At 38.7% G+C, this 11312-nt stretch overlaps 1 protein-coding gene across 1 annotated transcript; it reads left to right on the top strand.

The window, feature by feature from the left end:
- Nucleotides 1-2484: 2484 nt before the first annotated feature.
- Nucleotides 2485-4029, top strand: LOC113760971 (histone H1). Its single transcript, XM_027303748.1, has 2 exons — nt 2485-2840; nt 3029-4029. Exons 1-2 carry the CDS (start codon nt 2655-2657, stop codon nt 3737-3739), a joined length of 897 nt encoding a protein of 298 aa, XP_027159549.1. The 5' UTR covers nt 2485-2654; the 3' UTR covers nt 3740-4029.
- Nucleotides 4030-11312: the final 7283 nt, after the last annotated feature.

The raw sequence follows: 11312 nt of genomic DNA on the forward strand, positions 1-11312 counted from the left end.
CTATTGCTTGATGTCGTCAATGGCATTGTTATGAAGAGTTTTGGTAGGATGTTCTTAATTCCTCTGTTTCAAGTCTATGGCAATAATATGCATCTTACTATTTCAACAAGAAGCTTTTAATACTGGCCTTAACTCATGTTAGTTTTGCTCATATTGATTGTGTAACATGTTACGTCCAGCACCTTTTTTAGCTCATGTAGAAATTTAGCTGGTGTTCTACCATGATTTGCCTATTGAAAAACCCCTTTCATGGAAGGAAGGAATATGGTATGTAGGCATTGCAAGGAAAGAGAAGTCACTTTATATATTGCAGTACAGACCAAAAACTTCACGATGACTAGTATAGCCATTCAAGGGTCAGATTTGGCTTCCAAATTCAAGTCTTTAGTATTATATCAGGTGCTCTGTGCTATTAGATGAGTAATTTAACAGTTATGAGCAGTATTTTGGCGTCCAGTTCATGAGAGTTTGCCACATGAAATGACACACAAACCAATTAGGAAACCAAACAATCGTTATATAGACTGGCTTTAAAAGTTAATAATCTCAGGTTCCAGTAGAGTAGATCTGCTGAAACCTGTAGTAAAAGCATCTTGCATTGTTTGACTGCTCAAATCAAGTATGTGTCATCATCGCATAAATGCTGTCATTTAATGTCGGGATTTTCTACACAGTTTAACTAAAACAAACTGGGGTTTAAGTTAAAAAAGTTTTACACTTGTGAAACAACTGACTAAAACTCAAATAGATATCTACGTAAGTTTTAGTTTTTACTGCTTTGACGTTAATTCATTCGTTCTTCTTCTTTTTTTTTTTTTTAACGTAAAAAACAAATGAAGGTTAGAAAGTTTGGTGATTTTGTGCAATGGATGCTAACTAGTTACTAATAGGCAAAGTTGCACGCACTCCCAACCACGACCAACCACTTGAAGTTATCCAAACTTGCTGCGTTAATCTTTTGGTTCTTCTTTTAAGTGCTATGGCAGACATCTAACAAACTTCAGAACGCACAAAATTTTGAGTTTGATTTCGTAATCAAGAGAGTTTCACAGAACCATAAGCAATAAAGCTGATGCTTTTTTTTTTTTTTTTTTTTTTTTACCACGAGTAATAGTCTTTATTAGCAAAATAAAACCATGCATGTACAAAAAAAATCTTTCTTTCTTTTGGAAAACCTTGAATGCGCTTAGCAACGCCATTAGATTGTTGCATGATACATACATGTTGTGGAGTTATGCTGTCACTCGAGAGGAGCAAGTAGTGAAAACGGAATCGTTCAACATGAGATGAGAGCTTTTTCCCCTAGAACAAAAGCTACCAATAGGTGAACTTTTGCTACTTACATTATTATTGGTAGCAGAATTATGAAGTCTTGATTTTGGTAAAAAGTTGATGAATAGATGTACTAGTAATCTGGTGTTAATATCAAAGGAATTTGATTTGGACGGGACAATTCATGCCTGTGTATTGTATTGTATTGCTAATGAGAGTTCGTTCCTCGGACTAATGCTGTTGAAATACGTGCACCGTACCAAATAGTAGTACATCAACGAACACAAAAGCAACCAGCAGCAGGATCTATTGCAAGATTTTGGTGTTTAATTGTAGGAGATTTAGCAGATAAACCATGCCATTGGAGCAGCAAGAACCAGCTTCTTGTGTGCAGAGCACTCTTGTCGCACAACTAAGTAACATTGCAGCAAAGCATAACACAAGGAACAAAAAATTTTTAAATTTTTTTTTCCAAGATTCAACTTATGGGTTGGGTGATGAAGATTAACGAACTGATCTAGCGATGACTATTTACATTTTCTGTGAAAAAAAAAGTATGGGATCGGACTCAAAATGTTACAAGAAAGTGCATGGGAAATGCTTCGGTACAACTCGATGCATGCACACACTTGGTAGAAGTGTTCATCTTGAATGACGCCCAAACGAATAATTTTCCACCAAAATGTTATCGGTTATTCACAGTTCTTGATTCCACGGATTCCTCAGTTAAAGGAGTACCAAACCTGATCTTGAAATCGGAATTTAACTTGAAACATTCTCTGATAATTCTCCAAAATCACAATACACTCCAGGTAAACCTTGGTCACGACCACTTTGGCTTCTGAGCAAGATATCTCCTCAACGGATTACTTTCACGGGGAACGTGAATGCTCTCCGGAAAGCTTATGAAATTTCCTAACGTTCAAAAAAAATCTCATCAAAATCCATCGAGTTCATCTCAAGTTATGCCCAAAACAATGGAGCACAAAAACACAACTCACCGGACCAATGCAAAACAGGCAGGTTTCTTTGAATCCCAAATCCAAGTCTGAGCACACCACGCGTCCTAAGCCGTCGATGAAATTTAATCCGAGGGTCTAAATTCAAAAATTCACAAGGTTCTCGATCCGCGTCAAAGGCCTCTCCGCCAATCAGCCCTCAGCTATCAGATATGAGCTCTTCAACACTTTGTATTTATATGCTCCCATTTTACCACCTTTGACGCACACCTCACCTCTCCTCTCCTGCAATCTGGCTGCTAGTATCAGTTGGCTGGATTCAATTCCACTCTCTCCATCTTAGATTCATCGTTTTAGATCGAATTTTGTCCTCTCTCTCCCCAATTCCCCGAACCCTAACCCTAGTTTTCCCGATATCTGGGAATGGCCACCGAGGAACCAGTCACCGTGGTCGAAACCACCGCAGCCGTGGAGGTGGAGGCCGAGGCCGCTCAGGAGGAGAATCCTGCCCCAAAGGCCGCAAAGTCCAAGAAGGCCAAAGAGCCCAGGGCTAGGAAGCCCCCTGCTCCAAGGAAGCGCGGTGCTCCGACCCATCCTCCTTACTTTGAGGTATACCTATATGTTTGTTTTCCGTATTTGGGTACCGTGGTGCATTTTAATCACTATAAGCCTTTAATTGCTTCTAGATCTTCCTTTGGCTTTTTGTTTTGATTTTGACCTGGGAAGGGGTGGGGGAATCAATTTCGTGATTTTAGATCTGACATTTGTTTCTCCTATGGCGAATTTGTCCCTTGCAGATGATCCAGGATGCGATTGTTACGTTGAAGGAGAAAACAGGTTCTAGCCAGTATGCCATCGCGAAGTTCATCGAAGATAAGCAGAAAAACCTTCCTTCTAACTTCAAGAAGCTGTTGCTGGTTCAATTGAAGAAGCTTGTGGCGTCCGGAAAGCTGGTGAAAGTCAAGGCCTCTTACAAGCTTCCGCCCTCTCGGTCCAAGCCTGCAACTGCGCCGGTGAAGAAGAAGCCGCTACCAGCATCCAAGGCCAAGGCTAGCAAGGCTGCCACCACCAAGGACAAGAAGGCCCCGGCTAAGGCAAAAGCGAAGCCAAAGGCCAAGGCTGCTGTTCCGGCCTCATCAAAGGCTAAAGCCGCTGCAGCAAAGCCCAAGCCCAAGCCCAAGCCAAAGCCAAAGGCCAAGCCAGTTGCTAAGGCTAAGCCCACTGCCAAGCCCAAGGCGGCGGCTGCTGCTGCTGCAAAGCCCAAGGCTGCTGCCTCCAAACCCAAGGCTACTCCAGCGAAGCGCAAGGAGGCTCCCAAGTCAAAGCCAGAGAAGAAGCCGGCGAAGGCAGCCCGGACGTCAAGTCGCACCACTCCAGGGAGGAAAGCCGCACCTCCAAAGGCGGCGGCAAAAAAGGCGCCGGCCAAGAAGGCACCGGCAAAGAGCGTCAAGCCAAAGACAGTAAAGTCACCGGCGAAGAAAGCAACGGCCAAGAGGGGGAGGAAGTGAGAGAGAGGAGAAAATAGTTGTTTGTTGTAGGGCTAGAGATGTAAATGTGGTCATGTTTGTGGGCGTATTTGCGCCCGTAGGAAAAATATTACAGAACCGGGTTTTTTTTTTCTTTTTTTGGGGGGGGTTAACATTTTCATTTTAATTTTTTTAGTTTTTCTTTTTTTTTTTTTGGCTGATATAGTAGTCACGGTGACGGTGGGATTGAAACATGGGTTTAGGTGTAGTGATAATGTTGAATCTTTAGTGAGATGATGAATTTTCGTAGCATTTTATGGTTCCACACATTACATTTTTGGCGTTCTGCTCATATTATTATCGTTTCGTTTACTATTTCACTTTCAGTAGTCGTCTTCAAAAATCGTTGGGAGCTACTAGCACTTGGTTTGGCAAAAGTGGTGATTAGGGTTTACGGGCAGCACAAGTTAGGAAGTGGGTTGAATTGAAGCGATGGTCCGGTGAGATTGTAAAAATTACGGGTTAAGATAATAAAGCAGAGGCGTCCCATGTACGCCATTCTGGTGGTTGCGTTGCGTAATTTGCAGTCGGGTTTGAGCTTTTGCTTGAGTGAGTATGAGACACGTATTTTTATTGATCATATATCATTCATCGGAATTGTTTCTGCTAGTATTTTCTTTACAACTTTCCCCAAAATAACGATTAACATTATGGGCCAAAGACAGTTCCCGACTTTGCCATGCATTTTAGGAAATGCAGTAAGAGTCATTTTGGGATTTCTATATATGGGACCCTAGAAAGAGCTATTAATGGCCCCCATGGTTGAAGGATAAAAGCTTGAACACAACAAAAAATGTGCGCAGGCCATAAACAACCAGCATATCTTTCTCAGGTGATCAAACTAAAAAACACTTGTCTTCGTGTTTACAGTAGTCATACTATACGCATAGACCATCAAATTCTGCTTCTGCTTTACTTGCTCCTTTATTTGCAATGGGCTGTCGCTATTGCTGGAACTCTTCGATGGTTACAAAGACTTGGCTGTTATTAATACTATTGATATCGATTCAAGCAGTAGATTGTTGGGTAATGCTGTCTCTGCATTTATTGTCGTCTTGGCACTTGCAGTGGATTCAAGTTAACTGCATCATAATTGCTGTTGCCTAAAGAAAATATACTACTTCTGCTATCGTTGCACAATGCCTAGTATTTATCCGGTGTTTCTGCTTTGTTTAAGAGGAATGAGCGTAGATAATCCCTGTCAATTTTAGACATACAAAGTCAATGCATTCACATTTTTATTTGAGCTAGAAACCTTCATTAAATAACTGGGGCTGCGGAAAATTGATATTTTGCAGTTCTGCTTGCTGAACATTGATGGAAGTGTCAGTGTTCTGAGGATTCACATCTGGAAGATTACTATTTGTGGAGGATGCTACTCTCTAATATTTGTCACTGATTCCCTGGGCATTAAGGTATCATGTCTGGGTGCTGTAGATTTTTACAGCTGATTCCATGCACGACGTGAGAAGGAAGTTTTACTAATTCATCTGTCTCTGGCTAATGAAAGTGATACTAATATGCATCCATGGCTAGCGGGACTACACTCAAGGAGGCTATAATCATCCGGAAACCAGATCCATCTGTTCAGGCAGCTTAGGACCTAATGAAAGACTTTGAGATATGTGCAGAATTCATCTGGTAAATCGTTTGGTTGTATACTTGCATTTGCTGGTCTTCAGAATCATTGTCGTTAAAAGACACTAGTTATTTTGATGCCCTTGAATGTGAACGAAATGGAACTGTAATCTAATCAAGCAACTGGGGTGCTAATTTACTTCTCACAGAGAATTTCCTACCTTTTGAAGAACTCTCTACTGCAGTCAAGGCTGAAGCTGAAATACAAAGTTGACTCACCAGAGGTAGTTTGAGTTCTGAACTTCCTTCTGTCTCATGGGAAAAAGGAAAAGGGTGACATACTGACATTTAGCTTATCAAAAGCCTCCAGAGAAGTCATTTGAGTTTTTATCAATATGAGGTTTCACAGTTTTAAATTAAATGCTGCCGGGGAGTCACAGACGAAGCAGAAACTTTCAGTAAAACCAATTGGAAACTTTGTGAAAATTCCTCTGAAATATTCGGGTGATGTTAATGCTGTTAAATGAAACGAGTAGCTCGAAATCTCAAATGGGTTTGACTCGATAATGCTCGAGCTCGACTCATTAATTTCAGTAAACGAGTCGAGTTTGAGCTAGAAATATACTCGATTAATTAAGCCGAGCCAGCTCGAATTGTTTGTTATTCGAATAGTTCGTTTCGGCTTGATAAGAAATGGCATATATGTCATTTCATAAAACTTGTGTGATTGAATTGTTGCATTTGTATGAATATCACCAAAATTGACAATAAAAGTTGTTTGAGATTTTGAGCTCGAGTTACAAGTCCTGTTCATCGAGCTGATCTTGAGCACACTTCAAGGCTCATCCACTAAGTCGAGTGAGCTCGAGCGTTGCTCGATAGAGGCACGAGTTGAGTTCGAGAATCAAATACTCGACTTGGCTCGACTTGGCTCGATTAACAGTGTGATGTTAAGGCAGCTTCACATTGTCCTCTTGACAAGTTGTTAAGAAAATGCACAACATCCTGTGCCTGTTGTCTTAGCTTCCGTAGCTTGCCAGTAAATCTCTGTTGCACTTCCTTTTATGGATGGACTAGTTTCCTAATAGTACAAATGACTTCCGTGTTTTATTTCTGCACATCTTAAGTTCTAGTTCAGGTGCCCCTTCTAAATTCTATTAGTTAAACATACAGACTACTATGCCTTTGGAGGATCATCACCATATGTTCAGTAGGACTTCATTGTGCTCGAATACAGCTGGTACACTCATCTTTCTCATGCCAAAAGAATGACGTCTTATAGAAGTGAAAAACTGTCACCTAGTCAAGTGTAGAATGAGTAGGACATGCTTCTAGCTTATCAAAATTTTAAAGTTTCTCTCCTAATTTGGTTGCCTACCATGCAAGTCATGAACATCAAGAGCTTTTCTTTTCTAAAGGATTTTGCTTTATTCCATTTCATTTTTCATTTTTACTTTCTGGGATAGTATTCCAAGTTTTTTTGTTTGTTCTACGTCCTTCACAAGCTATCGTGCCCCCATACCCACTCTTTTTGTTTTTTGGCATTTGTATCAGTTTCTTCAATAGAAATACAGAACCTCCATAGATATATCATATTTTTCATAGGAGTCTTTGGTATTTATAGAGTTGGCAGGGTGGTGGAACAATTGTTCTGTATTTGTGTAATCTATTCAGTAGAATGAAAGAAAAGGATAAAACTAGGCCCAGAAAACATGTGTGTGACTCTCATTAGTAGGACTCTTACATGATGAATCAATGGAAAATCAAAGGTGTATATCAAGATTATGGTTTGCATCTTTCTGACTGATTGAATGCACTTCTCATATCTGCTTGTGTGTGTTGTTGCCTTATTTTTTTTCCTTTTTAAATAATGAGACCCTGGTAAATGATGTGTTATCTGAGCGCAATAATTACACCACGTTTTAAGCCTCTTCAGCATCACTAGTTATAGCCTAGTTAGATTTCTAGGTAGATGATGTTTTCTACATGCATCTCTCTGATTTTTTGGTAGATGAATTCTGTACAGATAACCTATATCTACCTAATTGATGTACCAAGTACTAAATTACTCTAATGAAGTGCATGATATGTTTGGTTTAGTTGGCTCAGTATTATGTTTAAGGACATTGGTTTGTCATGTCCAAAGTCGGTTTTGTCTTGAATCTGCATATGCTCACTGATATTTTGCAGACTGTTCCTGTTGTGCTGTTGTGCCATTACATCTTGTTTCTTCAGTAAACGTTACCACTGTTATTTTGATCCTCTTAACTACTGCATTTGTAGGAGCACAGAGTGTAGTGAAAGCCAGAGAACTTTGTCATGTTAAATGAGTTATTTTAGTTCATGTAACAAGAAGGCTTTCAGCTTTCTTTCTTGCAGTTGATACTTCATTTTGTTTTAATCAATAGATTGCATGAATCAACTAATAGGAACCTAATTTTAGGTCATTCTCACCGCCAAAACTGTATCATATGCATACCTGTTATGTAGTAAAATGAGCTCTATTCAGGTTCTCTCTTTCTCTCTCTCTCTCTCTCACACACACACACACACATGCACAGGGATACCACTTCACCTTATTTGTTTACTTTTTTGCTCTTATTGTCCATTTGTTGTGGTTTGTTTCTTCTGGTGGTTTATTAGGTGCCTGAGAATTTGCATAAACTGTTTTCTTTATATATCTAATTCATGCTTCTTTGGCTGGCATATTACATCACAAACAAGTCATGCTGGTCTGGCATGGGTGGAGTATGACTTAAATGATAGGTAAGGAGATGCTTATTGTACCCAAACATAGACTTGCTAGCAGCAGGTCAGAAGTGTTTAGACAGTCGACTTTCCATGTAGTTTAAAAGCAGCAAAGATTAGCTCACATCGTAAAGAAGGATTTTCTCTTTGCTTTCAGTATCACCTGCGAAAAACCAGGATACTTAACTTTAAGAAACAAGACGATCAGAGTTTTTTATTTGGCATTTTGCATTCATTGATGTCGAAATGCTTGGAGCGACAGGAAGATTATCACTAAGCTTCAATCTCTTTGATATTGATTATGTGCACAGAGTTTTGATCTACAATGAAACTAGACCCTGTAAACAATTAGCTTCCAGACTTCACGAATCAATTACTTGCTTACCACAAAAACAGTGCATATTTTTTTTCCAAGGAGATATCAGGTTATGTAGTTCAAATGCCTTTGTGGAGTTTAGTTAGTTTGCTTCTATTTTAGAATGGGGTAGTTAATTATTTACAAAATCTTGTCTGCACTGCTTTGGCAGCCCTATAGTATTCATAACATGTACCAACTTATTTTATAACAGCAGTTTGTTCATCGCAGAGTTTGTCTCGTTAAAACATGGTTACAACATTGGTGTCCTGGATTACGTTAGGATATTTGTCTTGCTGAAAAATTTCAATCTGATTACAATGTTGTTTCACTCCTTTCACATGAATTGAAGGCGGATCAGTGTTTACAAGTTGCTAATGTCCCAGGATGTAATACATTTCTTGATCTCTATTTTCATTTTGCAGTAGCTTCTCTGCAGGGACTTGATATATAGGTCTGGAGCAAGATGTGATTCTTGTATGAGGAGCCTCCTTCATTTGAAATCCTCATTCTTTTATTTTTCTAATGTCAGTGCAGCTATTGATAGTATAAATTGTGTGGGAAAAGTAAGAGGAAAGGCTGGGTTTAGAGATTTACTGCATCCATTTGGTGTCTGGTCATTGTTATTGCTGAAAATATATTTGTGCAATCTCAGAAGTAAAGGGTGCAAATGTTCTTGTAAGGTTCAATATTGTCAAAATCACTTTGCAGCACTTCAAGCTGATCTAGTGTGGGTTTCTTTGCTATTTGGTTTATTCTGTGATTTTAACTGTTCATGGTTACATGACAGGACACCATTGGGTTCTTCCCATGTATAATGTTTCCAGCACTTTCTCACTTGAGTTTCTGATACTCGTGTGGAAGTATTGGACTAAATACATGACCAAATTATGCCCCTGTAATGTAGGTTCACATAAACTGAGCCACAGAAACTTTGTTAGTTACAAATTCATTGAATAATGTCATTTGTAGATCTTCCTTTTTAGCAACTTCTCCTTAGGCTTTATGACATCAACCTAGGCTCTCTAGTTGTCAAGTAGTTTTGCTTGTGGTTTTGTCTTTATATGGTCTCTCTTTGCCTGGTTTGGTTGCTTCTCTTGCTTCCCTGTACTTTCTTTTCCTTTCCTAAGTAGATTAGTGGCTACTACTTTCTGGAATTGAAGATATGTATTAATAAGGTAAAATAGAGATGACAAATAATCATTAGTCATATAACTGTTATCTGCCTTCTGATATGCACTAAGATCAACGTTGATGGAAATTCAAGAGATAACTATGTACCAGGCTGATTTGTAGGATTGATCAGAAATTTTGTTTCTACTGGAGGATATATAGTTGGCTGTTGGGGGAAGTTGCAATTTTTCACAAGCATGGACTCAGTGATGAGAAGCATTCATATAAGATGGTCCTTTTTTATTTTTTGAAAGGTCAGATAATCCTTAATAAAGGAAAGGAAAATGAAGGGAATGATTTTGTATTCGCTAGACTCACAAAACAGTTTTGGAACTTACTAGAAAAACTCATAGATTAAGAGCTTTAGTTAAAAGATTAATTATAGATCTGTTTTACAAGGGTTACAGTATAAAAATGACGTACTTGGAAACCAGGATACAATGTGGGTGCTGATCAAGATGAAGTGGATACAGTATCAAAAGAAGCACCAGCCAGCATCAGACTGCTGTATCTGTGCCAATAGATCTGGGTACCATTCGAGGGAGCTGGTTATGCAAAGGGTTTCAATCTTGCGTTGTAGCAAAAAGGAAGCTATATGACAGCAAGTGGAGTATTTGAAGAAAGTTCTAAATCTTTCAGTTGTTACATGGGAATATTCTAATTAGTTTGGTATCTATATTGACAATAAACTAGATGAGTAAAGGAGGAATTTCTTAGTTGCCCTGAGACAAGGAGGAGTTCGGGGTAAAATGATATGAATTGAAGTTGGAAACTCCTTAGACAGAATAGTTCAGCTTTGCTAATTGGCTCTATCTGTTAACAGAACTGACCAACTGATTAGTTACATACCTTATCCATTCCCAGTTGGGTTGCATTATTGGTTCAGTTCCATCAACTACTACTCTTTGCATTAACAAGATCATAAAGTATTTATGATGAAGAAAAGCATGAATGTTTTTGTCTAGAAAAATGACATGAAAAAGGAAAAGAAAATCCTGATCAGGTAATTTCGATATCATCTTAAAGTAGATCTATTTTTGCAGGTGGAGATCAATAATTTGCTTTAAGCAACACCTTTTGATCTTTAGAAAGTATATAGTGTGTTTAAGTATGTCTTTGCTCTCTACGGCTTTAGAAGTGTTACTCTCAAATGAGCTGGATGCCATGGGAATCCTATCAATGCTCGAGTGTGTGATTGAGTACCACGATTTTAGTTTTTTGACCCCATAAATCATGGTTCTTTACTTCATTACCATATACATCATGCAGATATCTAAGATATCTATGTTGGTCTGCAAAGGTGATTTTGTCATTGCATTTTTTTTCTCTGTAGGTCCTCAGCAGAATTTTCAGATGCTTGTTTTGGAATGGCAGAACATCAATCAGAAAAAGGCAAATTAACTCAAGAGCAGAGTATTTTCTCATTTTCCCATGAACCTGTTGATGCAGTACATAATTTCTTCACATGGTCAACAGCTGCAGGGTTGATGACTGAAAACAAAATGAAGGTAATATTCTATCTATTTGTCAAAGAAGTTGGAACTTGTCTACTACAAAACTCGAAGAAAGGAATAGAAAAATAAAGAAGCCAGTTTAACTGCTTCACTTCAAAAAGTATGAAACGAACTTCATCTAACAAATTTGCAGGAGGTTTAGTACAAAGTAGAAAACTGTCTCATGGATTATTATTAAGAGCATTAA

Source organism: Coffea eugenioides, chromosome 1 (assembly GCF_003713205.1).
Source record: "Coffea eugenioides isolate CCC68of chromosome 1, Ceug_1.0, whole genome shotgun sequence".
Classification (NCBI taxonomy): Eukaryota; Viridiplantae; Streptophyta; class Magnoliopsida; order Gentianales; family Rubiaceae; genus Coffea; species Coffea eugenioides.

What these genes read in the sequence shown, in the direction of transcription:
- LOC113760971 (XM_027303748.1), top strand. Translation starts at nt 2,655, where the DNA reads ATGGCCACCGAGGAACCAGTCACCGTGGTCGAAACCACCGCAGCCGTG. An exon ending in CCCATCCTCCTTACTTTGAG is followed by an intron (nt 2,841 to 3,028) that starts GTATACCTATAT and finishes TGTCCCTTGCAG; the next exon opens with ATGATCCAGGATGCGATTGT.